The 20,642-nt window shown below is 32.6% G+C and overlaps 1 protein-coding gene across 2 annotated transcripts in view; it reads right to left on the reverse strand.

The window, feature by feature from the left end:
• LOC111049135 (delta-1-pyrroline-5-carboxylate dehydrogenase, mitochondrial) overlaps positions 1-20,006 on the reverse strand; it is a 31,801-nt gene extending 11,795 nt beyond the window's left edge. Inside the window, exons 1-5 of one of the 2 annotated variants that reach the window (XM_022335148.2) lie at positions 19,687-20,006; positions 7,269-7,354; positions 4,321-4,454; positions 2,218-2,265; positions 571-785 (exon numbers count right to left, since the gene is read on the reverse strand). In XM_022335148.2, coding sequence (XP_022190840.1) covers positions 571-785; positions 2,218-2,265; positions 4,321-4,454; positions 7,269-7,354; positions 19,687-19,730 — 527 coding nt within the window. In that variant the 5' untranslated portion in view covers positions 19,731-20,006. Of the gene's footprint in view, positions 1-570; positions 786-2,217; positions 2,266-4,320; positions 4,455-7,268; positions 7,355-11,429; positions 11,592-19,686 lie in introns of those variants that run through there. The other variant, XM_022335149.2, reaches the window with a different exon arrangement.
• Positions 20,007-20,642: the final 636 nt, after the last annotated feature.

Genomic DNA, 20,642 nt, shown 5'->3' on the forward strand with positions numbered 1-20,642 from the left:
ATAAATTTTTAGTTTTTCAATTGAAAAATGATTGATGATAGTATTTCAAGTGTTACATCAATAAAGAAATTAGAAGATAATCTAAAACTAATGTTGTGTTAGCAAGTTTCTGAGAAAAGAAAATTATTTTACAATAAGAACAGGTATTTCGTTTGAGAGATTAATAAAATCACCTTTCATGTGGGTTCTAAATTTATAAATTATTTTAAGAACATAACTAAATAATGAATGACCTATTAATGGAAATACAGTCATAATCGACGCTGAATAATTTATTATTCACAATAATAAAAAATCAGATACACACTTCATTTGAACTTCTCAACTCATCTGAAAGCCCATAGAAACACTCACTGAAAGATTGATTAGTAAGAGGACTTTTCAGTTTTGACTTCGTTAATCGTTCAGATATTTATTATTAAGGAGAAATATTATAATGGATGTTTAATGAGTCATGAAAGTATTTGTAAGATTCGAACAAGGAAGAGAACCAAGGGAAATTATTTTGATAGACGGTACTATAACTTGACTGTATGACATAACTCAAGATGTACGGTACTAATGACCGACCTAATGAAGTCGATGAGTTCGGCGGCCGAGTCGATCTCAGCCTGAATGATGGTCTTGGCCTGGCCGAGCATGGTGGCCGCATTCAGCTGCATGCGGTACTTGCCCGCCATCAGGTCAGCGGCCCGCATCCAGATCTTGATGCGCTCTGCCATCGGCACCGCGTCCCATTTCGGCTGTGTTTCCACCGCTACGCAGATCGCCTTCTCCACAAGATCCTAAGCAACACAATCATCAGTCATCCTATAAGTTTATTAAGTTTGACAAAGGTATAACTTAAAAGTATGAGTAGTTAAACTGATCACACGACACTTGTGAAGAGTGAAGCCCAACGACGAGGGCTTGCTTCATGCACTCTTGCAATGTTCTCCGGATTCGTACCGTTCGTTCTCGACCTGCACCTGGTAAAGTTCCATGTCTCAAAGAACTCTTATGAATATAGAAAGAAAAATAAAAGTCTCAGTACCCTTTATGAATTATTTCAATGTTCAAGCAAAAGATTGTAGCCTAAACTTTTTTGTTCTGTGTATTCTATTTCGGATTTTGTATTTGACAAAATCAATCTCTCAATTTTGATTTCTGGAACTGATGAGGAATGAGCATAATATAGACATGAGTGGACTATAATAAATATTTATTTGCAGTGTATTAACAGTAACAATTTGGATGTTCAAGCTGTCAAGCAGAATTATGTAAACATATTCATACTGTCTCTTATTCCATTTGTTACATGGAAAAATTGATCTCTCAAATTGTAATATCAAAACTAATGAAGAATGAACGTATTACGTGATTAAATAATTCATAAAGGGTACTGAGATTTTTATTTTTATTTCTATTTCTATAAAAAGTAGCCCTATACAGAAAAGAGATAAACTCTAATAAATATATAGTTTCGTTTAAACAATGAGTATAACTGCTATTCCAAATTATCCATACCTCTCTGTCCGCCCAAGTATAATAAATTGAATATAATAGTAAAAAAAGTTGTATTTTCATGTTCAATTCAAAATACAGAATATACAGTGATTGTTTTTTTTAAGGAAATCATCAGGATAGAATTTAACAAAGAGGAAAAGTGACAACTTGGATTGATACTACTGATAGTGTTCCCCAAGTATAATTATCACTCGACAACAAAGTGTCAGTTCAACTGAACAATATACATATTGGTTTACTACCAAATGTTGACTAGGTTTGTCTAGACATCTAGACCAAATCAACAATTATTACGTACACTAATTGATGTTGCTTATCAACTACAATTTTTTAGTAAACGTGACGGTATCATAATTTGATTTACAGTTGAGAATTTAATTAATGCACTGTTATGCTTCTTACACAGGCGATAACGCAATTGAGTCATAACGGAAATAACCAAATCAAATATTATTTTTGAAGAGTGATAGCAAGTCCGGGAAATACGTTTATGAAATAAAATAAGTACAAATGATTCAAGTAAATTTATCTATAATGGAATCATATCGATTGCTAATTTCAAGTATAAACTACATACGGAATAAAGCTCATAGATAACTGTTTTACTCAACTATATAACACGCTTATGAAACGTTACTCTGACTGCATAAAGCAGAACAAAAAGGCAAGATATTATACTGAGAAATAATTGTAGAGGAATATTTTACTTACAGGTGTAGCCCAATAGAATTTCGCGAGCTGTTTCTTATGGTCATGGGGCTGTAAAAAATAGAAAACAATTAACTGTAGAGTATGACACATAAGTAGTTAATCAACAACTAGATGAGAAAAAAAAATAAAATTTCAGTATAAAGCAAAATCAACAACTGGAATATGATGTAAAATTTCTATCTGACTACAATGTCATAAAAATGCGTAATGTAAAACGCCTTGATCTTGAAATTTAAAGATATACTTATATTCTCAATATTATTAAAATTAAATCGCATGACTTTTATTGGTAGAAATCCTTACGTGTGATTATTAAATATTTCTCTCACTATTCATTTATTGGAACCTTATCTAGGAATTACATATTTAAAATTGTATAGAAAATGCATAATCATGAAGATTTTCTTGAGAGAATTTCACACGAGCATAGCAAGGACGTTCAGTTGGGAAGAAGAGCAGAGGACAAATAACCTGGCACTAAAAATATAGCATTAGCAGTTCAAACTAGTTAAAAATAATCTTGGCAGAGTGTTCAGAATCATCACGGAAATAAATGGAATTGAAGAGCATTCTGTTAAGCATCAATGATGCATGTAATTTTCAAAAATATTTTCAACAAAATTATTACTATCGGTTTGCACATCACAGATTAATCTGCTAATTGAAGCTCAACATTAAACAGTCAATAATCGCAGAGTATATATGTAGAGAATACCTCTTCAAAACAGTTATGAAAATTTACAACAAATATCAATTTGTTTTAGAAACAAATGAAATGTTTGTTTTCAAACATCATGAATACCTTATTGTTTTGAAGTAATACAGTCATTAATTATTATAAAATGTTAATAGATTTGTTTATAAGTTTTTCTCATTTAAATGTTGAAACTCCTAAAAGCTGGATGAGTCTGTTTACTACTGAAAGACATTCTGGAATATGCTAGAATGGATGACATTAATTTTATCAGTTCACATTTGAATAATTCAAGGGGTGCGTTAAATTCCAAGACCCAAAAATGTCCACTCAACACAAATTTAATACGTCAAAATTTTTCCGTACAGGAATACGGCAATAGCTATTTATGTATTAAGAGCGTAATGCGCGATTTTATCGCTCGCGCAAACCAGTTATTACGCGACGCGAAGCGGAGCGTGATAATTTTGCAAGAGCGATAAAGAAGCATTACGCGCGAATTACATACAAAAATTTTTCTACAACTGCCCAAACCTGTTAAATTACTTATATCGGCGGAGTTACAATTACAGACTTTTTAGGTTAAGATCTGACCTTTTGGCGAGCTGCTTACCATCAGCTGATTGGCGAGCGTAAAGAAACTCTTCTGCGCATGCGCGAATGATTTGCGAGCGTAAAGAAAATTTACTGCACATGCGCGGATGGTTAGCGAGCGAAAAAGTAGATTCTCCTCAGAAATAAGCTGTTTTACGAGGAGAATTGAGTATGTAAATTCTTTTTTTAGGCGCAGTTGTAGAAAAATATATTTATGTAACTATGCCTAACATTCCTTAGGACTTCAGATTATACATAATATAAATCTAAACATTTGAGAAAAATATGTATGTTCAATACAGTATATAATATACTGTAGTAATATAAAGTTTGTTGTTTAAATCTGGATTTCCCCAGACTCTCATAAATTTCCCGAACTTTGTTCAGGCGTTCGGACTAATTCTGCACCCCTGCATGTTTAGATTACAAGTAAAGAGGAGATTCCAGATGAAGACTTTGGTTGATACTATAACTATATTGTATTTATATTAATAGATGATAAAATAATATACTAATAGGCCTAATACTGAGAGTGATGCCCACATAAGGCTTGTGTGTGGGTAATGAGTGAGATGGATGATGAGAGATGACGACTACTTTTTAGGTAGTCGGGACCGACGACTTATCTTCTCCTCCGAAAGACTGCTAATAATAATTCAGTGTTCGGCGAGTATGTGAAAGTGAATGCAATAATATATTATATTATTACATTATTGAGGAGATACAATACAAAGTTAATGTGTTTTTTGATGTGATAAAAAATAAAGTCAATAATTTTATTCATTCAAATTGCTAATTTTTGCATTGATACTCACCATTACTTGATGTTTCACTTCTTTAGTCCTGTATTCCTTCTCACCAATAATGATTGGTACATCCTCAACCTTAGAAGACATTTCTTCTAAGGCTGCTTCCAGCTCTTTTCGTTCTTTGCTGCCTGGCAAGTAACCTATTAAAGATAAATAAATAAAATCAATGTACAAGCTTATTTCAAGAGGATACAATTCACCATTATGAGAGCTGAGATGGCATTGAGAAAATCTACGAACATATGGATAATGTTAAATGAAATAAGTTGAATTTTTCTTTTACTATTAAATTATAATTTAAATAGCTAAGACCTTACATAATTGTACCTTTCATTACAAACTGAATGAAGATTCCCAATGGACATTTTCCCTATTACCAAAAACTTCTACAACAAAGTGTTGCAGGAATACTACTTAATTTGCTATAATTCATGCTTCAGAATGGTAAAGCCAAAACAGATAAGTTTTGCAGAGATCTGTGGTAATGCAAACTGCTTGTTGAATATTATATTATGCAAATATTATAGCCTTCGAACAAAGTCGAAGCAACGTCGATTTTTTGTAAACTGATAAAAGATCAAAATCGACCAGCTAACTGGACTATGGTTAATGACAGTTAAACTGTAATTGATATTACCATTTTCTAGTTGAAACTGTAGATCATCAAGCTCATGATTCAAAAGAGGTTTTAACTGCTATCTGCTATTGATGTATTGATATTACGGGCAGATTAGAATGATTTCATTTGAATAATAAATTCTCAATCATAACCAGTTATTCATAACTGAAAATTTATACATTAATAGCAGTAGAATTTAAATTTGTGGGGTAAATCGAACCTGGAGATATATTAATAAGCCCTCTAGATGCGATTGAGTAATCTATTGAACAATGTTTTTTATTATGAGGTTATTTAATTAATTTGAAAACTTCTTGAGATATTGATATTCCAGTCAATGAAGGGTTATAGAGGGAAATGTTTGGAATACAACTTTTACCCCGCAACTCTGTTTAGGGTAATAAGGAGGTAAACATATCAAAAGTCCCCACCTCTGTGCTCCAAACCATTTTTTGATTTTTCGCATTTCTATATCTCAAAAAACTATTCTATAAAAAATTGAAGCTTAACAAATTTTCGAATACAGTAATTAGTAAGTAATGTCTCTAAGACGCTAGGTTTCGAGGTATATGCGGAAAAAATGGTCCCTTCAAACCACCCCCATCCCCTTAGCACAGGGGGTAAGGGTGGGGACTTTTGTTATGTTTACCTCCCCACTATCCTAAGCATAGCTGCGGGGTCTAAAATTGTCATCTACATGTATTTGACAAGTATATAATCAGTATAGTCACGTACTGCATTTACTACGTCTACTACAACGGCAGTTTGATATAGGAGAGAATGAGTCATGAGAGAGAGCGTTGGAGATAACACTCCGTCATCGAGTGTTGGAGTAAGATAAGGGGTTCAAAGGACAGATACAGATTATTTCCAAAGTAGTATATCTTATTCAGAAGTCAAGTGGAAGTGTTACTAAATGGCTACTAACCCAATCAACTTCATTTCAAAAAAGACACCATTCGAGCAAGTGTTATTTTCAAACACTTCAAATAGCTATGGATTACTCTCAACATTAAACGTGACAAGTAAGTAGATGTTTTGGTAGTTCTTTCATTACAATAATTACATTAAGTTAAAACCTAAAAATAACTATTTTATAGATTGATACGGTTTACTGGTGAATTTATTGAAATCTACAAAGCAATGTCGATTCCCAAAAGGAACGTTCGAAGAATACATGTTCTAGTACAGTAAATTTACGAAAAATTTATTAACAATTTAATTAGTGAAACAAAATGATAGCTCATCAACATCAAATATATCAATGATATATGTATTTATTCTGCAAATAATACCAATAATTAATCTTGCAAAAATATAATAATATGTGTTTTGCAATCCAACATTTTTTGCACTAGTTTCCCTATCTTGTGCATGAACTTATGGTACAGTTTGCAGTTTGTAACTTCTGTGTAACGGGATATTGCTTCAACTCTAATAATTTTGAAGTTGAGCTGAAATGAGAGAGTAGTTTTTAATTGCTTGATAAAATTATACGTAGAGTAACGGTATTATAGGGCTCTTATTCAAAGCTTATTAAATTGTAGCAGGTAACCCGTGTTCCGCAAGGGTCTAATTAAAAACTTGACAAACTGAAAACTTGACCTACTGGAATCTAAAAGAATTTTAGATAGGCCTATGGCCATCCTCCGTAAATTAAGAATCTATTAATGCAAACTGAAAACTTGACCTACTGGAATCTAAAAGAATTTTAGATAGGCCTATGGCCATCCTCCGTAAATTAAGAATCTATTAATGCAAAATTCCAAGTTAATCAGTTCATTAGCTCACGCGTGATGATGCGTCATTCGTAAATTTCCTATCCCCTACATGTATTAGCCGATTCTTTCCTTTATTATATTATACATTTAAATAATATATCGTTTTTTGATTGATAAATCAATAAATGAGAGCTATGTTAAAAGTACATACTTCTTTGCAAATACACCATGAGACATTGAAGTACAATTAATTTAATCATTGTGATCAAACAATCGTATAGGCTAATCAAATAATTATGTTTGATTGAGTTACTTATTGTTGATGCTGGCAATTGAAAACTAGTAAATTTAAGATGGACTAATGATAATGATAGTACTTTTTATATAATTTAAAAATAAAATCACGATTGATCGATTGATAAATTAGATACAATAGGCATTTCTCATTAATGCAGCTGATATTTGACATAGGGATGATCTAATAATTATTATGCTGTATTTTTCCTGATGAATAACTTCATCAAATTAACATATCAGCCTGAGCTATTGAGAAAATTGACTAATCAGTACAAAATCTATTGGAAAAATACACAGAAATTTAAGTCAACACTCACCAAGAACAGGTTCATTTTTTACATTGAAGTCGTCTAGTTTTTCTTCTTTCATGACAACACCCATGACACTACTTCGGTGGAACATCCTGAAAAAAAAAAACAAAGAAAATATGAGAATGTATTTATTGAGAAGACAAGAGTGACACAAAATTGTTAGAGCCATTGAATTTCTAAAAACAGTGAGAAAGAAAAAAGGAGTACCGGTAATTAGTAATACAGGATACACAATTCCAGTATAGTACTCTCTACTGCATTATATTACATTGCATTGAATAGATTTTTAATACAGCATTAAAAAAAAAACATTATTTAAGGAAAGTATACATTTTTGTTCAAATACAAGAAAAGGTAAACTAGCCAAGGTCATAAAAACTGTGTTGGAGATACGATGTCGACCGCATTGAAAAGATAGCAAGAAGATGAAAGATAAAGGTCACCAAATCAATCAACCAGCAGAAAATTGACTTCAAATTATGAATATATTCTTGAATATTCTTTTCTCATGATTTATTAGTACATGTTCATGAATAACGGACCATGGTGCTAAACACACGGGGTCAATGCTCTAAAGCTGCGTACACATATACGCACTTCCAACCCGCACCGAGCACGCTCCGCCTTCGTACCGCCCTCGTTCCTCCATCGTACCACAGTCGCTCCGCCCGCGCACCCATCATGAACGTTACGGAAGATGTAAAGGTGCCTACAGACTTTCGCTCTGCTCCGCAACCGAACGTCACTCCAGCAGAGCGATTGATTATCGACCGGGGAGCAACAGTGGTTCGACCGGGGAACGCGAGAAGATCTAACATCTTCCGTAACGTTCATGATGGGTCCGTGGGCGGAGCGACTGTGGTTCGATGGTGGTGCGAGGGCGGTACGAGGGAGGAGTGTGCTCGGTGCGGGTTGGAAGCGCGAATATGTGTACGCAGCTTTAGATCTTCTCGCGTTCCCCGGTCGAACCACAGTTGCTCCCCGGTCGATCATGAATCGCTCTGCTGGAGTGACGTTCGGTTGCGGAGCAGAGCGAAAGTCTGTACGCACCTTAAGATTTTAATATTTTATCAGGTGGAAACCAGTATAAAAATCGGCGAGGCAGTTCAAACGATTGCTATAAAACTCAAGCACTAAAAATGTGCTACCTACCACACATGATAATCCATATCTATAGTGAGGTCCACGTTATAATGGCAGTGTTTTATTAGCAATGCTATTGCTATCCTTGTCTATCATTCAACAAAGCAGATAGCGCTATCTCTTTCTCGCTTTGTCTGTGGCCAGATCGTCTTTTAATAATGTAGAATTAATAATTAATTAACAAAACATTTCATCTTAATTATGTCAATTCATTATAAAATTATTGAAAAATGCAATTTCTTTCTTAATAAAATATAATTGATTATTCAAACTATAATGAACAGATAATATGTTAATATTACATTAATAAACCTGTATCAGCTACCGTCTATAGAAGGCATTGACAAGACAGAGGTTCGGCAACGCTGTTCTTTTATCTTTCTCCACTGCCATTATAACGTGGACCTCACTATAGTGTTTAGAGATGTGTCATACGCGGGATTGTTGTAGTGAATCGCCATTTGGTTCGAATATTGGAAGTGGGTTGAAGCTTCGCGATCCACAGTAAAATTGTGGCTCAGATTTGAAGAAGTTGTTCAAGACAGCTCTTGAACAATTTCAATTCTAAATTTTAAAGATTCCATGACTAATCGCTGAACACTGAAAGGGCTGTTAGCTTACTGCCCTTCTCAACATACCAAGTGTTGAGTATTCTGTAAAGAAGTATCCGGATATGGAATTGCCACAATATTGATTTCATTACATCAATTCATAACTTCATAGTTTTTGGATTGAATGGACATTTTTTGAAGACCTTGCTCAAAATTTCAGGAAAACAGAACAATTAAGGTATTTTACGACTTTATAGCCGGTTTCCATTTTCTTAACAAGGACAAACTACAGTAAATGGTTAATTTAAGAAGCCATAACACGCTCATTGTATCTGAGAACTGATTAGTCTAGCAATAAGAAGCATTTTAAAAAACCCTGAAACAAAAAACGCTGCCATAATTGCTGACAAAAAAATTATCGGAGTCTACGTTAACCATTTGGCAAATGGTAAAATATTCTCTTTGCAAATTAAAAAATATGCAATTTTTCGAACCGCTGAACTTTGAATTCCATTTGTTAAATAAAAATGAACAGTAAGCATAGTACTGTACCAAATTAATGATTCGAAAGATATCGATAACATTTCTATTCAAATTGGCCATCAGAAAACATTTTGAAACAGCTAATAATTTTTAAATGATTTTAAAGAATGCAAGAAACATTGCTGTTATGCCAGAGAAAAGAATGAAACATCAATTCCTTGACGGATAGCATATTAAATCATGATCGAATTAAGCAAGTTGCCAGTTTCCGAGCGCATATATTGGGGGATAAACAAGAGTGTCAAGTTACCGACTATAGGGGTTCGGAAATCAACGTTCAAATCAGGTCACATGGACCACCTGTTTCACATCTATTACAGAAATTTGGCAAATCCTGACAAAGAAGTCAACAACTGTGTTCTCCCTTAAGATATCAATGAACTCTGAAGTTTTAATAAATTTTGAATAAACACAACAAAATTTAGATTCAGAAGTAATGCAATGGCAGATAAGATGACTTGATGACAAGTAATTCAAGGTCAGAACTGATCAATCAACGATGAATTCAGACGATGGACAACATTGAACTCAACCACTTCAGATCAATAGTAGCCTATTGTCAGCTCAAATGTAGGACAGTCAGGATGCACGCCCGCCCACTCACCAGCATGTGCGCATGCACCTTTTTATTTGGCACACTGAATTATTTATTGACTTTTATGAATTATTTTCATTGACATAAATTCAGATTTATTCGTAGAAATATAAGAAAGATGGCCGAAGACGTGAATAAATTGGTTATTAAATTGCATCGCTAAAGGAGACTGAGTGGAACTCACACTCTCATGAGCTGGTTCAACAACCTCTTAATAATGTTGATTTATATATATATATATATATATATATATATATATATATATATATATACTTCTGTTGGCATGTATTTGAAGTGCACTTAATACTATTATATCAAGTGCTATGAATAACAAATTATTAATGTGTTTTTATTAGTTTCCTTTTAATCCATCGTTTACAATCAGAATGCTACAAACTCTGTGTTTGAATTTGAAGGACAGCAACGCAATAGAAAAAAACGGAATATACCTTTATTATTTAGAGATTATTTATTATAAAATTATTATCCAACTACCGAGAAAAATTAAATTTATTGATTGAGGGCCGGAAAATCGTAGAGGCTCTAGTAAAGTTACTTATTTTTATCTAAATGATTACTATGTGGGTATAGAATTAACCAAGCTCTCACATCACACCGCTATCCTAATAAGATATTCAAAATATAATTACAAAAATAAATTTACTTTTTCAATTCTATTACCGGTATATTTCAATGCTTTGTTTTTGCTTCTGTTTGATCAAAAGATAAGGATAAAATAATATGCCAAAACGTTCTCGCCACTACTCAAACAACTTTTCCACAGAATTATCAAGGAGTTTTTGCAAGACAAATAATATATTTTTGTCACGAGATGAAGCTCTAGATTTTGAAAAATGTTATGAAAGCCCTTACTCTAAGGATTCGTTCTGATTACGTAATTTGCCATTGTAGTTTTGAAATAAGACAGCGGGCCTTGCTTATTAATATAACACAACACTTGTTTCTTGATGGTCTGAATGGATGATTCCTGGCGTTTTTACAATTATTTGGAATTTTCTCATGACAAGTACATATAGTATGTAGTATTTTCTCATACATGTTTTGTATTATTATATTTTCATTGAGGATAGGAAGCTTTGATAGGTAATTTTGCACAGGATAACTTAATATTTCCAAATAAATAATTAATTTTGAATTCAAATGCCCATTCAAGTAATAAAAAAATGTAGAAAGGTGAACAAAGGTCATCAATAAATAAAGTTACCAACTGAAACGACCGGTGAATTATTTTTGAATGCGCACAGGTATTGGAATCTAGTATTTGAAATAAAACACTTTATGATTAGTTTTAATAATTTTACAACTTGCACACACCTCACAAAAACTCGAACGGTAGCGACGGGTGATATCATTTTGAAGAAATTCTTATAACTGAATTTAACAGGAGCAACCGGTGAAACAAACTGATTAAACTTGGTGAAGCATACAGAGCAGAGTAGAGGTTAAAAGAGAGCAGAGCGCTCCTTCACGTGATGCCAACTGGCAGTAGACGCAAGCCCCACTCTGTGTCAAGGTCATACACTGCCCACTGTTTTTCTCAGACAATACCTATTTTCTAGGTACAGGTAATTGTACCTCTTTACATGATTTTTGTACATGTAGGGGAAAAAAGGATACTTTCAATTTTAAAATACACATCCTTATCACAAGAATCTGAGATAACAAAGAAGGCTTGATATACTGCAATACAAAGTTCAAGACTAAAAGTGGTAAAAGAGAATATACAGTATGATGCTTGAAATACAGATCTAAAATTTAATTGTTAGATTTCAATTTAATCTCTGAAATCAGAAAATTGAATTTTTGCTCATCACAGATTCATCCTGAACTTTTTCATTGTTCTGAACTTATGTAATAATACTGTTCATGGAGATGTGGATGGATATGGGTTATCCAATTGGGTATTCAGTAAGATAAAACTTCAAATTAATTATTTTAGTAATCTTTTCAGAGTTATTGGGTAGAGTATTTACTTCCGTACAGTTATTTAGTATATTCTTGGGATTATTATCAATCAGTTAAAAGCTGTTTTACATCAATATTAATGGTGACAAAATTCAATTTTTACTCAACCAAATTCAAATTTACTGGTTTACAAATGGTACTGAAAGATAAAATTGATTGAAGACTTAATTTTGGGTAGGTAATATGTTCAAATAGAATTACAGTATGTTGTAAAAGAAACGAGTAAATATGAACTACGAATATAACTATAATTTTTTTTTTAAACTCAGCAAAATACCTTAGCAAAAGTAATTTTCAACTTGAATAGACTTGACCAACAATATTCAAAACCCATCTTGCTTTGTCGTCTATTTACTTCATTAAATAGAATTAAAATATATCATCTAAAAAGTTTAACAACTTGAATGGATTTACTTGCCCGGTATCACTGCTATCATTCATTTTCAAATCTTTCTCTATGGAACAAGCTACACGAACTTGAAAGGTTGAAAGGAAAATAACTAGGCATCCAATGCTCAAATGTAACCACAGACCGAAATTGGAATTCGTTCAAACCAATAACGTTCAGATAGTTGGCTTGTGTGCTGTTGATTTTCCCCATTACAAAAACTAAACTTTACCGTTGTAAAAATGACAAGTTCAATTCAGGATGACACCTACACCTTACTCTACTATTTACACAGTTAGTGTTTATCAATGAAGAATGTTTATTAGCTCAACTTATCTAAATAATTATACATGTAATAAACAATAAAATCTTTTCCTCAATACTCAATTCAATTTTTTTTAATCTAATTTATTTCGCCAAAAACACAAGAATAATAAAAAAGACAGACAAAAACAATAATAATTATTATTATTATAAATAGCTATATCAACTATCTTATTCTTATATGTATTTTAGATTGAATCAGCGCAGATAACGCAGTAGATAATAAATAGGCCCACTATTAATCAACGAATATATTCGTATTGCTATTTGTAGGTGGAAAGTCCTTTACTTGAAGGAATTTTCTTGTGTACTAATAAACCCATCTATTTTTTCATTTGTATTAAAAATAGATTGAACCAGTAACAAAATTATAAAAGTCTTTTCTACCTTTCAAAACTTTTTTATTGCAGCACTAAAATAACAACAGTGAATATGATAGGATGCTTAAAAATATTACAAGTTTGCATACTACTTAGCAATTTATTATTATTATTATTAAAAATAAAGAATGATCAAAAGTAAAATTATAAATAATTTACGATCCTAATAATTTCATAGTCTATAGAGAGAAACGAGATTAGATGAATCAACTACAACTTTCTAGTTGTAGTCCAGGCAATGAATGCTCAAAAAAGGGTATAGGGGGAAAAGTTGGTAAGACAATTTTTGATCCCGCAGTTCTGTTTAGGGTAGTTAGGAGGTAAACATATCAATAATCCCCCCCATCCCTACCCCCTGTGCTAAGGGGGTGGGGGTGGTTTAAAGGTACCATTTTTTGGTTTCTCGCATAAAACTCAAAAACTATGTATCCTAAGGGCTTGACTGTCATATAACAAATCAAAGCTTACATAATTTCCCACAACATTCATTCTACAACTTTCTTTTATATCTCCACTAGTTTTCGAGATATCCGCTCTTGAAGGTGTGACATTTTTGGAAAAAACCCGTTTGCCACCAATTCTTTTCTATTTTTGTTCTTATAACTTTTTTAAAATCGACGGGAAAAATCCATGCTGATTATGAGCTTTTAAGGCATTAAATTCTCTTCAATTTGGTGTATAATTTCACGCTTTTACGAATCTCCCTACACCTTTTGTAGCAGCTTTAGTGTTGAGTGTGAATTCTCAATTTTTGCAACAATAGACCATTTGATAAAGGAATTTGGAGGGAATCTTTTAAACAAAATTTTTGACTTTGCAGCTTTATTGAGACTAGTTAGGAGGAGAACATATAAAAAATCCCTATTCCTAACTCATGTGCTAAGGGGATGAGGGTGGTTTAAAAGTTGCATTTTGCAGCGTTTTGCTTTCACGCTCATATCTAGAGAACAATGCGTTCAACCGACTAAAATAACTATTCAAAAATGAAGCTTAATAAATTTTCTACACTTTTTGTTCAGTGGAATTCTGTGATATTCCCAACAGTTCCCAACATATTCGTTCTTGAAGGTGTGTAATTGTTGAAATAACAGGTTTTCATCCAATGTTTTGCTCTTTCAGGGCGTATACCTCTCCAACAATGCATCATAAAAACTGATGCTCATCGTAGGTTTGTCGAGCATTGAATTCTCTTTGGAATGATTTATTATTTCACTATTCCAAGTTTTCCTCTCATTTTTATAGCAGCTTCAATATAGGGGGTGAAATTTTCATTGCTGCAACAATTGATCGTTTGACCATGACATTTGAAGGGGGTGTCAGTGACACAAATTTTGACTTTGCAGAATCATTTTGGACTAGTTAGTAGGTGAACATAGCAAAAGTGCGCATCCCACTTTTGAAGGTGTGGAACCACTGAGTTAAAACTTGTTGCAGCTATGAAAATTTCACCCCCTACATTGAAGCTGCTATAACAATGAGAGGAAAACTTGGAATAGTGAAATAATACATCATTCCAAAGAGAATTCAATGCACGAAAAACCTACGATGAGCATCAGTTTTTATGATGCATTGTTGGAGAGGTATACGCCCTGAAAGAGCAAAACATTGGATGAAAACCTGTTATTTCAACAATTACACACCTTCAAGAACGAATATGTTGGGAACTGTTGGGAATATCACAGAATTCCACTGAACAAAAAGTGTAGAAAATTTATTAAGCTTCATTTTTGAATAGTTATTTTAGTCGGTTGAACGCATTGTTCTCTAGATATGAGCGTGAAAGCAAAACGCTGCAAAATGCAACTTTTAAACCACCCTCATCCCCTTAGCACATGAGTTAGGAATAGGGATTTTTTATATGTTCTCCTCCTTACTAGTCTCAACAAAGCTGCAAAGTCAAAAATTTTGTTTAAAAGATTCCCTCCAAATTCCTTTATCAAATGGTCTATTGTTGCAAAAATTGAGATTTCACACTCAAACTAAAGCTGCTACAAAAGGTGTAGGGAAATTCGTAAAAGCGTGAAATTATACATCGTGGAGATATAAAAGAAAGTTGTAGAATGAAGATTGCGGGAAATTATGCAAGCTTTAATTTGTTATATGACAGTCAAGTCCTTAGGATACATAGTTTTTTAGTTTTATGCGAGAAACCAAAAAATGGTACCTTTAAACCACCCCCACCCCATTAGCACAGGGGGTAGGGATGGGGACTTTTGATATGTTTACCTCCTAACTACCCTAAACAGAACTGCGGGGTCAAAAATTGAATTTTCATTAGATATATTATTATATCCCGCACATTTTCTTTAATTTAATGAAGTCTTTGGAAAAGCCGCTCTTGAATAAAAATGAACTGATTATGATACACATTGATCAAGCATCAATTATTGCTTGACGGTGTTCTTAGTTTCCAGAAATGTTTTAGCTGTGTTTAATGTTTTATTGGGTACTAAATAAATAGATAACAACGAATATTACTGAAGAAACCTATGAAGTTCACTTGAATTTATGCAAGAGAGGAAGATGCATGATCAAGCCAGTTGTCCTTGGTTAATGTGAAAATGAACAAGCTTTCACTCCAATAAGGAAGTCTTAAAAACTCCGGTTCGTTTCTATCAAGTGCTCCGAATGTATTTCACCTTTTTAAATCAGCGCTAAGCTTCAGAGGAGAGAATTACATTTTAGTCAAATATGTAGTATTCAAATGAGCAAATCAGTTTATATGCGCAAATCCAATTTTTTATACAACAAAACAATTTTTAATTATGAATAAAATCTTATTCTCATCAAAATAAACCAGAGGCTGATTAAGTTGAAATGTATTTTAAGAGCTGACATACGGTACATATATAATTTCATGTTAAAATTTACATAATGGGGCTATTTGAAAATTAAAATAAAGATGATACTAACTTTAAAAAATAATTATTCAATCAAGTTATTACTTTTTTGCAGTTGGTAAATCGAATAAAAGATTCAGCATAGAATTGGAAAACAAGAGAAATTCTTTGCTCGGTTCTGGAGTGAGAGTAAGTCAATTTCAGAAAGGTAAGTATATAAGGATCACATTGCATGCATTTGAGTGCAAGTGCACGTCAGATCATTCATGACTAAGCGCGCAGATTAGAAACAAAATCTAGATATTCCTACTTAAGCCTATAATGTCAAGTTTGTCTTGATGTTAAAGTTAAGCCTATGATTTTAAAGTTTGTATAAAAATTGTGGCCAAAATTATAGCTTGCTATCTAATAATGATTAGGACTATTCAGTCTACTGAAACATTATTATTTTTTGATACAATTGAATGACTAGTAAAATTATATTTCTTTCTCTATGTTATTTAATCAGAAAATCATAGAATTATGGAATTTTCAAAGAAAATATAAATAATAAGTAGCTAACTGAACACAAAAAACCTTGAATGAAATGATGATATTTTTTTAGTGGAAATTGCGTAAAATATTTTGTAAAATAAGGTATTTTTCAACATTTTCCGGGGGAGAGCCTCCGGACCCACCGGAGGGTATTCAATACCCCCCAAGCCCCCCGGTGAATTCCAAAGGTTTAGGTGATTTCTACGCCAATTTTAACCCCCCCCCCATTTTTTCTAGATAAGCCACTGTTACACGTCTTATCACTAGAACATGGTGGAATGGGTGGAATGAAGAAGGTTAGATGGTGACTACTGGCAAATAACTACTGCGTGCCATTCAAAAATCTGGGATCCCAGACTTTAGTGCGTCGCGCACAGGGATCACGCATTGCTAAATTTGCGGGAATCACAAAGAATTGCACGCTCAGAGAAAACACTTGCGTAGCAATAGCAAGTCACAATGTGTTTCTATGGCTCTTTAGGCCTACAGATTGTGTTTCTCATCTGCGCGCTTGGTCATGCAATATCTCATGTGCACTTGCACCTACATGCAATCAATGTGACCATACCCTTAGATTCATATAGTGAGATTTATAAAGTCAGCATCTGATTAAAATTGGTTTGTTAACCTTGTTTGTTAATTGTTAGTTGCCTAATTGTATTTAGATTGTAGAAATTCAACAAACTTCCATAATATTTTATCTTAATTAAAATTTCTATTAAATATTCATTATAGACTATATTGAGCATTACTAACAAGACAATAAGTATTATTTATATAAGTACTGTAAAGTATAGATAAATATACTTAGATAAGTATAGAAACTTTATAATAATATAAAGTTAGTATAATAACCTTAATAGAATGTCGAAAATCCAATTCAGAGGAATATATAAGTATTAGATCAGTAATATATCAGATATAAAGAATTGACTTGAATCTGCTATAGAATGCGGTGGAACTATGAAACTTGAAAATTCTGTAGCCTATAATTACCATTGAGTTTAATACGTGAATCTCTTATGAACATTAGATATGAACATAGCGATAGCAGAAGCACTTTTTGAAACGTTTCTGCAACTAGGCTTCTGGGGGACAGAAATTGATTTTATAAAAGAGGAGATGAAATCTAAATTTGTGGTCTAATAAAAACACTTAAAAAATTATCAAATTCCGTCGACCATGAGTAATAATGCTATGAATATACGTAATAATGATATAAACTTAGTAGATTGTATTGAATTAAAAAATTCAATTCAGAGTAAAATTACCAACCTCTATTACATTTAGTGGGAAAATAAATGTCTATATGCTAAGGAAGAGCATGCTTTTCCAGAACTTTTCTTTTTTATAAGATTAATTTGGCTCTAGAAGAATATTATATTAGTGGCAAAATACAAAGACTGTCTTTATTTTAACCTGGAGTGCAAAGTTGTCAAAGAAGTAGCAGAATCTTTGCTAAAAATATGGACTGTGGAGTGGAAATAAGAATGGCCGGTTTGGCCGCAGTCGACTGGTTTAGGTACCTACTAGCATTTTAAAACCAGAGGTCACCGGTTATTTAATCTGGGTACTTAATGATTATTTCACGGTGCTGCAGCTGATCTTGTGGTGCCTTGACAGGTGGGCGAAAGAATCGCCATAATCTTTAGCCTACAGCGTGTCTTTTCTAATCAAAAGTTATGATATTATATATGGTATAGATTCTCCAGTAAAATATACCTATTACACCTTTTAATGCTGACAATTACAGTACCCAGCACAAAGCAAAAAAACTTGAAATGAAATCAACAGTAAATTTTTCTAATATGGAAACGTAGGTACTTTTTGATATGTAAATTTTTAGTAGACTATGTTCTAATACTTTTATTAGAGTAGCATCGTACGTTAGTGATGTATTTTGTGGCCTCTTAAGATTATTGGCTTAAGTTAGGCCTGACAGTAAAATTAAAAAAAAAACATAAAGGCCCTATACCATGGGATATCTTCTGATGCTATCTTTTAATATGGCACCGTACCTTTAGGCCTAATACCTTCTAATTTCATCCATTACTCACACTTCTCTATGATATGACAGTATTTAGTATTTTAGTTTCATAATGAGATTACAAAAACCACAAGTACACATAAATCAGACTGAATCAGTGTATAAATTAAACTTTTTTATTGAGTATGGTACAAGACTTTATAATTACTTGCCAAATAGTCTTAAGGTTGACGATTTTGAATGTTTTAAAAGTAATATAAAATCTTATCTTATGTAAAAATGTCCTAACAGGAATGAATATTATTGTTGGATATGTGATGTAAAATGAATTTTATTATGTTTTTTTCTATTGTTTTCATAGTTTATACTGAATTTTATTTTTGACTTTATTATAAATTCTATCAATGTTTCAGCAATAGAAGAAATTTGAATTTGAATAAAAAAAGAAAAAGAAAGCTAAAATAGCAAGTTAAAGCAAAAAATCATAAATAAGAACACACACATATGAAAAAGTGATTAGGAATAGAGATTGATCAATGATTGCTAAAGTTATAAATCAATAACTGATCCAAGTTACTTCTTAAACTTAACCAAAGAGCATCAAATTGCACATTTTTAATCAACCAATATAGGGAGGCTGTATTGCCTTACAACGAAACTGATAAGAATGGATTTTTGTAATCAGATTCAATCTGGATTTTTAGATAATCGATTATTATGAAACTTATAATAGGCTACAAAATTATAATCGCTATCATGATAGAGAACAATTTCAAAGCTAATTTCAAGTTAAAGACATTTGTAACCAGCCAAGAATTCTTGAAACAGTATGTCTGTTGTCTAATCAATAAATTGAATATCAGTGGGCCTAACGAAAACCTTCTGGCTAGCGCTCCCAAGATAGATTTTGAAGGAGACCAACATTTCAAATTTGCTTACTCAAACATTACATTTTAAAAAACATAAGTAAAAATAAGTTATCTATTTTATTTTACCATGCAAGACCGCCCATTACATGATTTTAATGAATAACATACTAGGAGATAAAAAGAAAAATTTCAATAAGAGACAGCGACAAAATAATTAGTTTAAAACAATCTTTCAAGTGAAAAATTCAATACACTGTCAATAAATTTGCAATTATTGAACATACCTTCGGATGCCCACGAAGACAGTCTGTCTACAAGCAATCATCATTTTGTCATAAAATAAAAAAACGTATCAGTCGTTCAAATCGATAAGGTGGGCTTCATATTATAATTGAAAAATTTCGTTTATTAAAATTGTATTAAAAGATTTTCACTGTTTTCCATCACACTACAACCTTTCACAGATTATTCAATACACTCCGTACAACTCGTAAACTGCAAATTGCAGGAATTGTCTTCTGTCTTTGCTCTTTCTCTTCTCTTTCTCAATTCACAACAGCAGTTCTGTTTCTGTGTTGTACAGTAGTACCAACCTCAATCCTTTAGAGCTATAATGATTTTCTGAGTACTCCTATCGGTCGCAGTTTTGACTATGAAATAAAAGATTAACTTTTTACACCTTTTTAGGTTATACAAAGAAAAATGTTTGGTGTGGATCTTAGAAATAACTATAACTGGTCTAAGGTGTGAATTTGCATATTATTTTCATGATGGGATATATAACTAGTAGTTCTGTGAACAGTACACCTCACGCAGCATTCTCATCCACAAGTACCTGATTGAAACTATAGACCTTATGGAAATACAGCAATAGACCAGTGAACTCTAAACTAACTGGAACGGGCTGTCCAATGCTTAGCTACAACCAAAAGTGTGTAAGGCGGAGTGAGTGAGACAGGCATACCGTGTGGGATCCCTTCTCTCTTGTACTCATACATTCAAGCGAGCTGTTACAGCTCTTGAGTACGATTTTTCATTTTTAAAGTTTAAAAACGGATTTGAATGAGTATTAGGGCTATTAGTATTAGATCACAACCTTTTCTCTTAAATATTGTGATGTATTTGTCGTGAAATGCGTAGAATTGAATAAAAATACGACCGAAAAATGGTGATGTATTGTGTTGCATTTGGATGCAAGAATGGGCATGTTAAAGGAAATGAAATACCATTTTACAGGTAA

Source organism: Nilaparvata lugens, chromosome 1, assembly GCF_014356525.2.
Source record: "Nilaparvata lugens isolate BPH chromosome 1, ASM1435652v1, whole genome shotgun sequence".
NCBI lineage: Eukaryota > Metazoa > Arthropoda > Insecta > Hemiptera > Delphacidae > Nilaparvata > Nilaparvata lugens.